The sequence below is a fragment of the Danio aesculapii genome, chromosome 18, assembly GCF_903798145.1.
Source record: "Danio aesculapii chromosome 18, fDanAes4.1, whole genome shotgun sequence".
NCBI lineage: Eukaryota > Metazoa > Chordata > Actinopteri > Cypriniformes > Danionidae > Danio > Danio aesculapii.
The window spans coordinates 55691376-55708905 of NC_079452.1; the positions used below are offsets into that span (position 1 = coordinate 55691376).

Below are 17530 nucleotides of genomic sequence, written 5' to 3' on the forward strand. Positions count from 1 at the left end.
TTTTTAACCTAAATGCGGGCGAAATGTCTGTTGTGTGTAGTTCGTCTGTAGTTGGTAACATATCGGAGACTGTTAGGGTCTGTATGTGTTTATATATGTTCATTTATTTATTTAATATAATTACAGATGTTACAGTAGGCTGTTTCGCACGGTCATTGATCTGCAGTTATAATCAACTCATGTTCATAGAAAAGTTAGTAATAAACATTTATACACAAGTATTTATGTGTGTAAAGCATCTGTTTTGTGAGAAGTACTTCTCATATGATATGTGAGCAACCCATACAGCTTTATTGTACACATTTCCTCGAGCGAAAATGACGTTGACTGAAACTTTCTATCATACACCACGCCCACCAAAATGGTACCATTGGTAGAGGAAACGCAAGCCTGATAAAGGTGACCCGTACCAAACCGAACCGTACCGTAACGTACCAGTCAGTGGAAACGAGCCAATATATGTCTAAATAAATACCAAAATACATCTGTCCATTAAAGCGTTTTTAACCAGCTGGTGGTACTTGAGAACGCTTTGATGGCAGAGCATTTGAGAGAAGTCTGGGTGCAGACCTGGTGCAGATGCAATCTGAGCTGCATCCAATTCTTTTTAATGCACTCATCTAACCCCACCCTTAGCCAATGCGTAATTTGTAAATTGAGAGGTCCTGGAACAGACAGGGCTAACGGATCCGGCATGTTACCAGAGGAGGGTGAGGTCCCAACAAACACATCTACTTTGTAGTGATGTCTGTACAACGTTGTAATTTTGCTTGTTACATTGTTACAACGTAGAAATGTAAGACGCGAGAAGGCTGTAGCAACGTTGTTGTGTGACATTCATCAACCGTGAGACGACGTTCTTAATACATGTATTAATGTTTTTCCTGGAAGTTTATCAATACTGCCTAGAATACAGGATAAGCAGAAATAATTTTAAATATGGTTTATTCATTTATCCTCTTTAATTTAAAAACTGCATATGTAAACTTTTTATGTGTAAAAATGTATATAATGTATAAAATGTATATATAAAACGTATATAATCAAACTTTTTTCTTATATATTTCACGATATTTAATGCATACAGTACAGATCTAATAAGCAAACAGTATAAAATAAGGTTTAGATTGCATTAAATAATTAACACTGGACACTAGGCATCGAAGCTCTGGACTGGAGAATACAGCAGCCCATGGAGCGCAGCCGAAGGCCAGGCGTAGTAGGGAGAATGCAGTCAGAGAAAGAAACAAATGCAACAGAGAATCCAGTTCAGAGATGGATCCACAGCAACCACAAGTCAAAATAGGCAACAAACAAGAGAGGACTGATTAGAGCTTGACACAGCAGGACTACACAAATGACCACTGATGTCTTATTTAGCAAGAATAAATAAAGCAATACTCACGTCTCCTCGGTCGTTGTTGAATGAGACGCCGAACGGTCTGTTGAAATTTAAACTGATTCATTGATGACGAGTAAATGTTGTACAATGGTCATCCATGCAGCCTAAGCACAACCTAAAACAACGGCCATTTTAACAAAGTTAACAAGGGTGTCGTGGACGAAAGTGAAGAGCGGAAGGCGGGGGGCTGTTCGCGGACTAAAGTGAAGAGGGTTTGGGAGTCGCGGAAGTGAAGAGTGGGGAGGGCGGTGTGCGTGTGAGGAGGTGGATTGGCAAAATGAAGTGCCAGATCCAAATCTGGCTTGTTCCGGCACAAATTAAGCCCTGCCCTTAACCCTACCCCTCACAATGATGTAATTAGCTATAGTGAGTGCATTGTGTCTGACATTGCATCACTTAGATAGTCTCAGCTTGCATCATCATGGCTGCATCCAGATACTATTGGACCATTTTTCCAGCTGAGACTCTTTGGTTCCCGATTTGGAATCCATGGCAGTAACGCATACTGATGTCTCATTTCAAAAACATATTACTGAATATAAAATGAAGTAATCAGTGATATTAACTCATCCTTTGTTGTTCAGTCATTGTACAAATACAGTAGGATCAACACAATCTCACGGCAATTCGTAACGTTTTGATTTAGTGGCTAATTCGTATGATCTAATTCGTACAATTTAGTATGATTTGCTCATCCCCTAATGACAGTTGGGTTTAGGGGTGGGGTTAAGTGCCACGCCTCCTTTTTAAAAATCACAATTTCGTACGACAGAATTCGTATGAATTCATACAAATTAGCCACTAAACTGACAAAACGTAAAAATACTTGGATTTTCTCGTGAGATCAGGCTGGTAGGATAGTTGGTCTGTGTATTTCTTCCACCCCTCTTCCACTAATTGGACGACTGAGTGACAGTGATGAATGCTAGTATGTTTTACCTAAAGTTAAAGTTATCAGCTCAGCAACAACAACAAAAAAATGACACACCAAATGAAGTTGTAAAATATTATTATGCTGGTGCATCAAAATTCAGCATAATCAGTTTTCCAAGGACATAAAACAAAGCTTTACATATAACAGATGGCATACCAACTAGCATTTAGAAAATAGGAACTTTTCATGAGTCTAAAAATGTACATCAGAAAAGCTTTATGAATGATTTACACAAAAATCCATTCTGCTTGTGTTTCATGAATGAGGCCTGATGTGTGCTAAGGACACTCTGTGCAAATGCACATTATTTAACAATTCAGTCTGCTCTGAGCAACCTCTGAGCTATTTCACCACCTCGCTAGCATTTCTTACATTTCTACAATTTTACATTTCTACCTCATTCAACATTGCCCTTCTTATGTTTAATGTGTTCGTCAAGTATATTGCTTTAGTTATGTTTAATGTGCTCTTATGTTAAATTACTTTTGTAAGGACCATGTGTACAGTACAGTACAGTGTACATGTGTTTTGTCAGTGTCTCTGCATCAGAAACAACATTTGTACTGTATAGTGTGTGTCAAAGAATGACAATAAAATGTAGTTAAGTACAGCTGTACCACATACAGTTTTATATAGTACAGTACAGTATATGCTCCACTATTACACTGTTAGAAATCAAAGTACAAAACCTGTCACTGTGTGGTACTTTTTCAAAAGATACATTTTTATAACTTACAGGTAATATGAGGTATACATTTGTACTTTTTAGGTATTAATATGTTTTAGGGATGTAATATGGACCTGTTAGGTACAAATGTGTACCTTTATTTCTGAGAGTGATTGGGCAAGTTGTGACAAAGGTCAACATTTGTTAAGCTATATTTTCTTTCAGTGCAATACAAGTGAAGACCTTCACCATAAGCAATCTTTTGGACATTATTTGTGTTTATGCCAATAAAGACCATTTTTAAAGAGTGTAGCTTTATGTACAGCTAAGAATTTAAAATAGATAAGCCAATTTGCTTTTATAAATACTTTAAGCAATAAAGTTCTCAAAACAACTAATTTGTAAACTGTTCAACATAAACTTTTTTTTCATCACAATCTTACAGAGTGTTCACACCAGTAGTTATGTATTATTCAATTCTGATGCTTGTAATGGTCAACATCGCAATGAGGAAAAAACAAGAATGCTTGAGCATTCTGTACATACAATGGTTGCATTCTGTGACATCATATCCTGTTTTTGGTTTGTTTATATGTCTAGTCCACACCAGAGTTTGTTTGAAAGTGGACTTGGATAAAAATCATGGTTTCGCGGTATAGTAATTACTGCTGTGATTACTGCTCTAAAATAAGTTGTTTTAAAATATCTGGGTAAAAAAAATTATAATAATTTTCCGCATTGAACACATTTAAAACATTTTAAATATTTTGGAAGGTTAAACAATTTAAATAAATCTATTTTCATTAGATTTAAAAACACATAACAACTTGATGAACTTAATGAAATAGTCATAAAAACACATTAAAAAATTACATATACCTTAGGAACAATATAACAGCAAATGTCATTTCGGCTATCGTTCCATGCCTAGTGTGGGCTCAACATTTGGATCAAACCAAGGTTTGTGTGTCAGTATTCACACTTATTTACAAAACCTAAAAGAGCAAATACTAGCGTTTGTTCAAACTACAGGCTTTTTACAGTGAAACCAGCAAATGTGAAGTGTTTTGGGATTTTGCTGGGTCATTGTGTTAAACCATTTGTTTTTTGTTGGTAAATATAGTGTCATAAAAGAATGATATAAAAACGCTATAAAAAAGCCACGTCTGCTGGCTTTGTAAAAAGAAGTGGTAGGTGTTATAAGAGAGACTAGTAATAGATAAACACAAACCTTACAGTATATTACCCTTGCACATTTGCCACATTACTCAAGTTCACAAAGTAAACTATAATGTGGACAAATCTGTGATGAAGCTGAAAGTATAGGCAGGTATTCTGGTGGCCTTCAGGTTCTGCAATAATTATTCTCCCTCTCCAGGCATCTTCGCTTGGTGACTTTGTAATGCTAATAAATGAAACCATTCAAAGATAAGACCATTACTCTCTGTACAAAATGCACAAAGTTTTCCTCATGGCAATGTGAAGTTTTTTTAGCTTTGACCAATACCATCGGGGGAAATTTCACTCTGAGACTCATTATTTCACCTCATCAGATTATCATATGCTGAAGCCCGGAAGGCAACATTATTTTCAGTGAATCAGTGTGTACCAACCATGACGCCATTCACCTAAAGCATTTCTGTAATTGGCTAATTAAAAGATGAGGTTTTGTAATGATATTGTCTTTAAGGACCCTCAATCAGATTAGAGTTTAAATAAGAAACCTACAGCAGTAAGTGTTCGTTTTGAAGAGGGGAAGAGAATTTCTGCATGAGGAATGGAATTTCATAATGATCCTTCACAACAGAAGGATAGCTCACCAAAGAAAAAGAAAGTTCTTACGTCATCTACTCATGCCATTCCAAATGGTGTGCATTTTTGAGTTGTGGATTTATTTATAATTTTTTTAATGAGGCTGAGTGTTGTTTTATTCACTTTGTGAACAATAACAGTTCAAATATTCATCCGAATATATTCTTTTCAGTTCCACAAAAGTAGTTAAACTTTAAGTCTAAGGTCTAATTTAAATTGCAATATATTATACAGCAAAAGGGCTATTTAAATATGAAGTCGGCGTGTTCTTTATGTCTCTGTCAATTAATTTTTGGTTTTATTAAATGAGGACCTGAACAAATGGACAATCTCCAGAACTGCCATGAGAGTCACTTCCCCAGCTTTTTACTGTTTTATTTTAAAAAGTTGAACTTGAAGATATTGTGGCAAAAATATTTGCCTATATTACTACTGTACAGAAGAATTAATTTTATAATATATGAAAGTTATAATATTAGAAAGATGAAGAAGATTCATGGATTATTAAAATGTACTTGATTCAAACGAAGTTCATTAAACATGTTATTTACATTTTAACAACAGTATAATCGTCCTGACAAAAATATTTGTGAGGAATCTATTGACAGGGCATTGCATGTTCTTTCAGGTCATGTTTTATGACTTTAGTAAATATTTTTAAAAAGTCCAGTAAAGTTATAATGAGTGTAAATTGAATTATGGAAGCAAAGTTTCATTTGGCAAAAAAATAAAACAGAATTTCAGGGTAAAAAATTAAAACATGTCATCTAAGTCTAGATGAACTGGGCTGGGCGATTAATCAAAAAGTAATCGAAATTAATATTCAGAACCTAATATTTCCAGTACAATGTTTTAAATAACTTTTCCTACCGCGTGTGGAGTCGCATGACCCAGTGACTAGCGCTATTTATTTATGTTTTGTTGTTAAAGGCTGAGGTTGATTTATACTTATGTGGCCACTTTGCAGCCACATCTGATCTCTGGTCAAGTAGGTCGATGGACCCATTCTTGAGCCTTATACTTTGCACTACATTGACGATGATTGGAAGCTGCACCAGAAATGCCTTTAAACAACATATTTTCCATTACATTAAAATTATTTTTACATTAAAACATTTGTTTACAGAAGTTGAAAAAAATGCATTTAAAATATTTACAGGAAATACACGAGTTATTTTATTTATAAACCATACTGATTGTTTTCATATGAAAAACATTGAAAATAATTTTATTTATTTTCACTTTTTTATAAGGAAAAAGGTGACTGTTGGTTACAGGCAATGTGTGCTTGCTTTAGTTGTTCAATGTTGATGTTCAGTAAATAATCATAGATTGTACATTGTGTGTGTGTTTTCTTCAATTATTTAAAATCAACTAATGCACTCTTCATTCAGAAATCTCTCACTCATAATATGTGAGAATATTTACTGTACAAGACCTGTCAGTGAACTTCGAGGGCAAAAAATTTAATAAAATAATTGTTCATTAATCGGAATCGAGTTAAAATGTTCAATTAATCGAGAATTTGATTTTATAGGCCAAATCGCCCAAATTGCATTACTGACAGCTTTACATTTTGTACATCACTAACTCATCAACTATCAGCAACTAATGTACATCAGCAACCAGATCAAATTATAAAAATTAATTTACTTTTGCTTTTTTGTGTATGACAATTTTTCTGTATAAATATTATAATTCATGACAACCTCTAATAGTCTAACATATGACCCATTTTTGGTGACAAGTTGTCACAAAAGGTCAACTAAAAAGGTCTTTAAAATCTTCTCTTCCTTGGACAATAAATATTTAAATGTTCATTGTCGTTTTTGTAGTTAAGGGTACATTTAGCCCTGCAAGTTTTAAACTTCAAATGAAAATCCTGAAAACACAATCTATTGAAATTGGTTCTTAAGAGTAGTAGTTTTTTTTTTATCAATCAAAGTAGAAATTATACAAACACAGATGTGTGGATAAGACGACACTATACACATGCATATTTTGTGTTGTTCATAAATAAGTTGGCAGACACTAGGACTATACGCAAGGCATACCTTTTTTCATCATTATTATAATTAAAAAAATTAAATCAACTAGCCTGCCGTGCACATATAATCCACTGTTTTAAAGGGCACCTATAATGAAAATCTTCTTTTGTAAGCTGTTTAGACAGAACTGTGTGTAGATATAGTGTGTCCACAGTCATAAAGTAGTGTTATAAAAACCCAACAAGTCTCTTTAATTAAATTTCCTGACGTTAAAATAGGATTCAAATCCTCCCATTTTGAGGCCCACCAGAACGTAAGGTAGCCGCGTATTAACATATCTCCATAGTAATGCATACAACTGGGATTAAAAGATCGGTTCAGCTCGCTGTGATCATCAATCATCATCAAATGTGATCAAGAATGAGTTTTACAAGTTTACATGTTTTTTTAAAACAGTGCATGTTTGTAATGAATCACAGCGATTTTACCATCTTTACTTCATCACCACAGCCGCATGTCAATAGAATTATAAAAGACGCTTCAATCTCGGTTTGTGGGCGTTAAATCAGGTTTATTTTGTACCATAAAGGTTTATTTTGTATGGATATAACATAATGGATATCCATACAGCAGTGGATAGTAACGTGTATCCGGTCACATTTGCCGTGCAAAAACAATTAAAGGTTCTCGCTGTGTGCATGTCTGTGTGCGTGAACTTTGTAATGACACTGTGTGTGACTCATCGTTGCAGAAAGGCTTCAATAGGGTATATGCGGAAGTATGCTAAAGGTCTTTTAATTTGCCAGTAACCTGGGTTAAGCGTTTCCGGTGAACTGTATGCCAGTGTAAAATCAGCGTGTTTAAGGTCTGTTTTCTTTAAAAATCAGCTATCTCCACTGGCTGAGTGATATCCGATATGGAGTGGGTCTCATATTGTACAAGAAACACTACATTAAATTAAATTTTTTCCCCACCATGTCTTTAAAATATGAACATTTATTTTGCCCCAGTATAATAAATGGAGATTCTGACGGGCACGTGCAAGTAAACGGCTTTTTGTCTTTTTTACGCTTGAGCAACTAAATGAATGCCAAAGTCTATTTAACTGATTGTATTTTAATTACATTACAACATCAATGCTGTAAAAGGAACTGTATAAAATAAAAAAAGGTGACATTAACCATTCACCAGGAGTTTATAAGTATGGGAAGAAACACTAGCTCGGCATATACCCTATTAACTCCACAGCAAATACATCAAATAATCATTGGGAAAGTTTTTACTGTAGTATTTCTCACAAGCATTACCGGAGATCTGCTTCCTTCATGTCTGTCTGTTTATCTGACGCAGCCGAGGCAGAGATTGATGCACACTCTGACAGGCACATGGAAATGGTGGGTAGGCACTTGCATTAAAGGCACAGGCAACAAAAACAGCTACATTGTGTTCAGAGCAGAAAAATTCAATATTCCTAAAGGTATAATAAATAATCTGATGGGTGTTTTGGGCTTAAATTTTACAGACACATTCTGGAGACACAAAGCCTTATCTTAAATCTTAAAAAAGGGGTAAAATAGCTGCCCTTAAAGTCTGTGTATCTGTGAAGAGGTATCATTTTGATTCCTAGTCATCTGTACGTTAAACTTTTCAAAAACACAGTCAAAACTTTTCCTTTTAAAATACATTGTTGTCACGTAAACAAACACCTCAGACTTTAAACAAGTGTACGGATATTGACTTTCAAAAATAAAAGTAAGAGCGTGACAGCGAGCCCAAGTCTCTGCTATTTACTTTCTGATTATCCCTTCTCAGAACATGGGGACAAATTCAATTCCCAATAAGACCAGATAAATACAGTCCAATCGAAATCCGGTTACCTTGTGTTTTACTGAGGAGAGGGCCAATCAATCCCAGACGATGTGGTTTGTGTGAGACACCTTTTTTGAGACACGTCAGCCACCAGTCTGGGAGAAATGATCACTCATGTTACCCTGAGGGCCACAATAAAAGCAAGGAAAAGCTGGCTTTCACTGTCAGACTCTCTCTACGCTATTGAAGCACTTTCCTCCTCAGATGACAGTTCGACACAATTGTACTAGCAAAATTTATCTGACCCCCATCTCTCCAGACACGCTCTCTTTGCCACACATAGCCTACACACACATTTTCCCACCCACGAATAAAAAACGAAAAACGGGACAACGGCGCCCTCTAGAGCAATGACACGGAAGTAGTGATCAGTCATAAGTGGCATTAATAGAGCGTTAACGTCTCCTGCTGGAGAAAATGATCTACTGTGATTTAAAAACCCAACATAAATTTGCCCTGTGAAGTTTTTCCAAAAGCCCTTAAGATGAAAGAAGGGCAACGTCTCAAGGTTTGTTTTTTTAATGTGTTAATGTGTGCTAATATCAGGACTGAATAAGCAGCTTTAATCCCTATGCGGCGTGGAAGAGCACTTCTGAGGCAGCATACATTTCACACCCTCAGTGTTTCATTGTGACTGTAAATCCGGATCAGAGAGGATGTCTCACAGTAACTGGATTACAGAGATCTGGATTACATTTGTCCTCCACATGCTTAGCCTGGGTTTATTATTTGCTTAGTACAAACGGGGGGTTCAAGAGGGAAATAGAAGAAACAAGAACCTGGGAGTCAGTGTAAGTCATTTTAATTCATTCCAGATCTCCTGTAAACAACAGCTTAACTGTGGCAACAAACCATACGGCTAATAAAAGATGACTAGTGAGAATTTTACAGGCAAACTTTTTGCTTAGTCTATAAATTAAATTCAATCCAGTAACTAGTACTTAACTGGACTTATGTGTAGATAAAGTTTTAATGAAGATAATAATAATGGCATAATCTGACAGATTTGCATAAAAGGATCTAACGATTACTGGAAAAGAAATTAAGCAGTTGTACTCAATGATTGCTAGCAAATTTTATTAATATTTACAGAAAATCTGCAAGTAGTAATAAATTAAACATGAACATTTATCTCAAATAGTATTTTCTTGTGAAATAAACTGCAGTAATTTAATTTTTTGAATAAATACTTAAAAAAGATACATGATTATAAAATTGTTGAATTTTTTCAATTATAAACATTTAAATAAACACTAAATTCATTATATAAGTCAAAGGGAATTATTATAAATTATATAACTAATCATTTATAACCATAGAAAAGTAATTTACAAAAAGGTAATACATTAAATTGAGAGAAAAATATATTTTTGTTAACTATACATACGTGGTTTTTGTATATCACACTGATTTTGGACATTTGAAATTTAAATTTGTAATTCGTATGTATATTTTTACATACTTTCAAAATAAAAATTTTTTTTTATGTATTTCTCCTGTATTTTAAATTATTAAATCTATTTATTCACACATTTATCATTACTTTTTGCTTCACCTCTATTCTGAATTTCACCAATTGTGCACATGTTAAAGGTGATTGTATGCAGGGATGGGCAAAATACATTAAAATGTATTTTTAAATTAAATACTCAATACATAATTTAAGTGTCTCAAAATAAACTACAAAATACAGCAGCCACAAATGTATCAAAATAAAATACTGCATTTTTGTATTTTAAAAATACTACAAAATACTTTTAAAAGGTAGCATGAAATCTCTTTGCAAACCTTCCATCAATAGGCCTACTAGATCAATCCCTTCACCATAAAACTGACTTAGTAAAGTAAAGAATGTTTGAGAACAATAGATTTCTCCGCCACCTTCGTATAGGTTGTGGCATAATGGTTAGTGAGTTGAACCCAAAGGTTACACAAAGGTAACTTGGGTTTCTCTTTGAGTTTAGTTTACATTTTACACAAATGTCTTGATGATATATATAGTTTAGATTATTTAATGCAGATAATGATTCAGAACATAGTATTTTATGCTTATTATGTTTTCACGCATTGCGTGGCCACTAAATTTCCCACCATTCATAATCTGTCTCATTTCTTAAACAAAAATGCTGAATTGTACACTATAGCCATTATACATTTCTGGTCTTAGCATTGCTCAGTAGCGGTTTTCAAGGGTTGCTGACATGCTCCTGAATATACCCTCACCCTTTGTCTGTTACTTTCCCTAAGCATAATTTCCATCCATTCAATCATTCACCACCTTCTTAAAAATAAATTAGTTTTCTGTTCTGTTCTGTTCTGATCTCAAAGCTTAGGCAAATAATGAGAAAACACCAATCAGAGCTCTCACTTTTATGATGTCATCATGTTGACTTCTTGCAAAGTATTTTACAGTATTTTGAAACTACAAAAATACAAGACACTAAAGTATTTTGATACAAAATATTCATCCATTTTCATAAACCCTATCAAATAAAAATTACAAAATACTATTTTGTATTTGAAATACATATTTGAAATACATACATGATAAATACTGCCCATCCCTGACTGTATGTGTAACTTATACATAATGTACTATTTTGCATATATAATCTTGCTGTGGATTACAAGTGAAATGTTTATTTACAGTACACTTTTTTGCTCACATGATGTGAATTTACATATTTAAATACTTATTTAGTCATATATCCAGTTATATATTTGTTCATTTTAGCGTTACTGCTTCTGTATCAGTAAATATTTTTACTAATTTATTCTTTTTCACTTGGTGTAAATTTAAAGATTTCATACTTTGTACTTATTTAAATTAGTGCTGTCAAATGAATAATTATTAATATATATACATGTACGTATGTATGTATGTATATATATATATATATATATATATATATATATATAAATTATATATATATATATATATATATATATATATATATATATATATATATATATATATATATATATATATATATATATATATATTCTTTCATTTTCCTTCAGCTTAGTCCCTTATTTATCAAGGGTTGCCACAGCAGAATTAACCCCCAACTATGCCAGTATGTGTTTTACGCAGTGGATGCCCTTCCAGCCACGACCCAGTACTGGGAAACACCCATACACACTCATTCACTACGGACAATATAGTTCATCTAATACACCAAAATACACCAATACCGCACGTCTTTGGACTGTGCCAGGACTCGAACCAGCAAGCTTCTTCTTCTCATTTATATATTTGTATTATATATAAATATTTCTATATAGAAATATCAACAAACATTTCATACAATATAGTCAGGCAAATATTTACATATAGAATAATATACACAAAAAAAATTGTGTAAAAATGTATTTTTATTTTGGATGCGTTTAATCACGATTAATTAGCACGAATTTAAATGTTTTCATTTGTTCACTCACTTAACCATTAATATATTATAAAATATTTTATTTTTTGCATGTGTGAACTGTTCCACTCACCCTTTTTTATCTTCACGTGTCAAGTGTGAATTTTCAGCTGCTGATGGCACAGCACAGGAGCAGATTCAGCTGCACACTGATGCATCTCACAGTCAGGAGGGTCAGTCACAGGAGGACAGTCATGTAGAGATCCTAGACAGCGAGAGAGGAGGTGGTTCAAAAGAGTCTATGTCATGCTGGAACAAACATACCTGAACGGGTCGACACGGCTTGTCAGCTACTTACATTCACAGTCTAACATCTCTAACCCAGCAGCTTCACTTCAATTCACACTCTGCAGCGGCTGTGACAGACAGGATCAACCCTGGGAAGACCCGCCATTCACAACTTCAGTTAAGTGATTTAAAGCAGTTAATGTGTGAAAGACCTTCAAATAAAGACTACATCATGAGGAACAGATGGATGGAAATTTTAGGGGAAAACTGCTGTAACTATAATGATGCTACATTTTTATAATGAATAGTTTTTTCTATTATTGTTTTTGTTTTATTAATAAATCTGTTGCACCTGTTTGTGTAAATATCAAAGCTTGTGTGCATTTATATACCTTCTTGTCATTTTCTTTTTTTCTCAGAAATGGTACTTTTTCTTGCAATTTGAGTTAATTTTCTCTCACATTTCTGATGTATCTCATTATTCTGTTTCTTGCAGCTCTAACCTTTCTCAGTGTTAAGGGTGAATTGAAATATACATTAACATTCAGCAGATGCTTTTGTCCAAAGTAACTCACAATTGAGGAGGCATTCCATGATTCAACAAGAAGAGGCAACACACACAAGGGGCTCTATCATACACCCGGCGCTATAAGGTGCAAGACGTGTTAGCCCCAATTTGTTGATATTTTCAGACCAGCGCAACCTTAATTTTCCAGTTTTTCTCCACGTTGTTTAAATAGTAAATCCATTTGCACCACTTTATGGACTCATGGGTGTTCTGGTCTAGAAAAGAGGTGTGTTAAGGTGCATTATTGGCTCATTGCTATTTTTAAGGAACTAAAAAAGACTGTGCAATAGACCAGCTGAAAGTGCCCTGTTTACACATTGCTTAAAACACACAGGATATACAGCGATACGCAAATATCTTTACAAATGAAAAATAATTAAAGGAATGAAATGTTACAAAAAATATTGCTTTCTACATAAATATAAAAACCACTGCTTCCAACAAGCTTAGATTTGCCCATATGGGCCATAGCATGTGTGTTTGGATAAAACTAGAAATTGTTTTGAAACAAATATTTTCGCTTGACAAACTAAATTAATTATGTAGGCTAATGTATGTCTTCAGTGGAGTGTACAACACTGTTTCCTTATCCATGAAAGAGAGAAAGAGAAAGTAAAGGCCGATTGGAGGAGGCACGTTCTTTATCCTTGCGCTGCAGATGATCTGTATATCTGTTTTCTCACTATTGAAGCGTTCAGTTTTTCCACTTACAAAGTTGCCATGTACATAGCAAATGCGCCATGGTACAACCCTGTTAGACCATGCGCCGGGGTGCAAAGCGGATTTTTCCGTTCCTTAAAATAGCAAAAGTGGATTCAGACACGCCCTTAATGCTTTTGCAACCTGCTTTTTAGACTTTGCGCCTAGGTCGTTAAAATAGAGTCCAAGAAGTGCTAGTTGTAAACCTTACACAGTAGCACCACCTGCTGCAAGACACAATTTTACATTTATTTTATTCTGTGCCAAAAAGAAGCATATGATTTGTTTGTGAGAATCCCATTGAAACAACAAGTGCTTTTCTCCTGCAACAAGTGCTTTCTCTTGCTTATCTGACTGATTAAGCAAAGATTTAGCATGGTTGTATGATTTAGCATGATTTGCGCATGCTGATAAGAGAGACTAAAATATTTTCATCACCCCCTGGTAGTTTGATGTAGCCTAATAGATCATAAACTATTTTATTTAATTATTTAAAATAAAGATGACAAAGGGATCAAATTTACTGACCTCTGAGAGGATACTATAATGCCTACATTTTTGAACATACTACACCGGGGGTGTCCAAACTTTTTTCGTATGAAGGGCCAAAAACCTAATATCATTGAGAGACGTGGGCTGAAGACAAACATACCAAACTATTTTATATTAAAGTTGCCATGGGTCATTCTTAATTTATTTAATAATTATTAAAAATCAATAGAAAACATCACTTTGAATCTTATAGCAATAAGAACATAGGAGAATTTTAACAGGAGTTCAATTCTGAATACACCAGTCAAGCAGAATCTGCCTCTGTTTTATTCACTCACTGAAGTCTCTGCATTGTCCTTTATCTGTCGGGTTATACAGTATGTACAATTTAAATGAAATTACAGCATTTAAATTGACACATTTAATTTAAGTTACTTTTTTTGTGGCTTAACAATTAAACAAACAAATAAAAGGTTACGTTATATTTGAATTGACAATCTCTAAACCATCCCTATCATTTCCCCTCTTTTCTCAGAAGGAATGTCGGGCCAAATCAAAGGGCCCTACTGTAGTTTGGGCATCTCTGGACTACACATTATTTGAGCACTGAGTGTGTGTGTAGCCCTACTCCAACTCATCCTGGTGTAGACTATTAGTATGTAGTATATTGGCTGTATAGGTGTTCAGTTGTTAACATTACCTCTTTTATGTAGGTTACTTACATGGTGAAAGAGTACCTTTTTCGTTATTTTCAAGGCAGGCGCAGGTGAAATATTAGGACCTCGTGGGCCTAATATTTGAGGACCACGATGCAAGTAACTCACAATTGTAACCGATAGAATAGTTTGAAACTAACTGAAACCGGTGACTAAGAAATTAACTACTGACATCCGACTGCTCACGTAGATTTTCCAAGAATCAAAACTGCATGTAACCTTTTGCGTACTCACATGATCCAGCAGGGAGCAGCAGTGTATTAAATCCACTTAGATCGAGGCGGATCAATCCCTTCTGACTGACGTGACGTGACCGCGCCTACACCATGAGTTTGTGTCTGTTGTCAAGGAAGCGCGTCACTGGTTACTGACATGGCATCAGAACTCTTTCACCTGTAGAGAATGGCGATGAAGGCTTACCTTAACCTGATATAATTTAACACAATGACAAGATAAAACGCACTCGGTCTGGATAAATTAAGCATCACACCAAAGGAAGTCATAAAGTCATAGGTAGTAAATGTTACCTGTCTGCCGTTCCACCGGCTTTCTAGTCTTTATTTTGCTGTCATTCTTCAATATTTTCCCTTCGTAGCCTTCTGTCCAGCAATGTTATTGCGCGATAAGATACAGTTTTTGCTGTATGGATAAGATCTTCGTTGTGTGGAGACCTGATATTCGGGATGTCAGTCCTGGAGGACACACTTTATTACTCGTATCCTTTTTTGTGTGTGAATTATGTGTGGAGATTATAGTCTATTCAGCTGTAACGTTACTGTAATAAAACAATTGGCTTAGTTGATTATTCGTGCAAAGAGGATTTTATGACTAATCCTAAACTAAGCACACATAATTGTTATAATATTGTAGATATATAAAATATTATAATATATTATAATATATTATATTATATTACTATATAATATATAGGCATATATATATATATATATATATATATATATATATATATATATATATATATATATATATATATATATATATATATATATATATATATTTACCTTCCTTGACTTTGCATCACATTAGCATAAGATCAGGTGTATATGGAGAAACTGAAGATGAAAGGGAAGTGCTGCTACAGGAGCAGAGGTACTGCCAGGCTCGGGCTCGCAAGCTCTCTCTAGAAACTAATCGCAGAAGAAAGTAAGTGTGACAAAAATTTATCTGATTTTATGTTGATTTCTTTATGAATTTACATCAAAGTTTTAAGTTAATTTCATAAATGTCTTGAATTAAAACTCATATATTTTGTATAATATAAATTTGGTGTTTAGACATTTTTCACTAAGCAATTGCTGGTAAATTTCCACTAACCTTTACCATAAAATGTATACCATAGAATGTTTTGAAACATTGTAGTGCAAAAATTAAAATAGCATTTTCATAAAAAATGTCCTCGATATTTTTATCTGTTAACATTTTTTGTTTGTTTTTTTGTTTTGTTTTGTTTTACATTTGGACACAATGTGTGTAAACTCCAACACAATAATTTTATTATATTTTTATTGAAAATCTCCTTTCTTTGTCAATTAAAATTGTGCATTTATATCTATGTCTGCTGTAAATGTATTTCCAAAGCATTTAATTCATTTCAACATGGATATGAAAGCACACAGCTCTTTCTGTTGGTCTCTGGAGACCTGTTATGAGATGAGGTGGCAAAAACAAGAAAATAGCATCAGCGTATTCACCAACAAGGCAACTATGTGCTAAAAGACTGCCGGGCAAGAGTCCCAGCGATCAGAAGCAATGCACACCAGCTGAATGCGGTGTTGACAGTGAGTGTCAGATATACTAAGAGCTGTCTCCATGCTCTTAATGACTTAGTCTGGGGTTTTGACCTGGTCAGTCTCTGTGCACATTAAAAGTGAAGCTACCCTACAGAGCGCAGATACTGTTATACAATCCTTTACTTGTCAGCCAGGATTTACTAGCTTGAAATAGAAGCTCCAATCAGCAAGAGCAAAGAAAAAGTACTTTATAGAAGGCAGTGATGATAAGGAAGAAGAGACTGTTCTGGCAGATTAGAGAAAACTTTAAAAATTCAAACGGAAATAAAAAAAAAAAATCATTATAATAATTCAAACTATTACTACTTAATATGTATTAATAGTGCTAAAATAACTTGGTTTGAAGCATGTGAAATTTTAATAATTTTATTTTGGATTTCAAAAACATGATTATTCAAACTGTTTTATCTTAGAAGGTCTTAAAAGGTCTTTCAGTAGAATAGTTTTTAGTTTAAGTAAAAACTTTAATTTAGTTAACTTTAGTTAAACTTTAGTTTAACTTTTTTTGTTTTCAGTTTATATAAAGAATATCAATGTCAATGACATGATTCTTTTTCTGATATTATGAATTAAACAAATTACAAAAATCAATCACAGAATAAGCCATATTAAAATAAACATACATTAAAATAATATTGTAAATAATTGTATAATTAAGAAAACCAAAGCCACTCAGACAGCTTAACAGATCACTTAATAAGCAGTCTTAATAATTCAGTAGTTTAAGTACATTCATATACATACATAGTGTACATCATGAGTCTCTAACTCAATTCCTGGAGGGCCGCAGCCCTGCACAGTTTTGCTCAACCCTAATCAAACACAGCCGATGCAACTAATGAAGGTGTTCAGACTCTTTTGAACATCTTGATTATTTGGATCAGCTGTGTTTGATTAGGGTTGGAGCAAAACTGTG

The 17530-nt window shown here is 34.0% G+C and overlaps 1 protein-coding gene across 1 annotated transcript in view; it reads left to right on the forward strand.

The window, feature by feature from the left end:
• Positions 1–17530, forward strand: part of cep126 (centrosomal protein 126) — a 55431-nt gene that overhangs the window by 9596 nt on the left and 28305 nt on the right. Inside the window, exons 3-5 of the mRNA XM_056478053.1 lie at positions 12211–12343; positions 15456–15518; positions 15851–15967. Coding sequence (XP_056334028.1) covers positions 12211–12343; positions 15456–15518; positions 15851–15967 — 313 coding nt within the window. The remainder of the gene's footprint in view (positions 1–12210; positions 12344–15455; positions 15519–15850; positions 15968–17530) is intronic.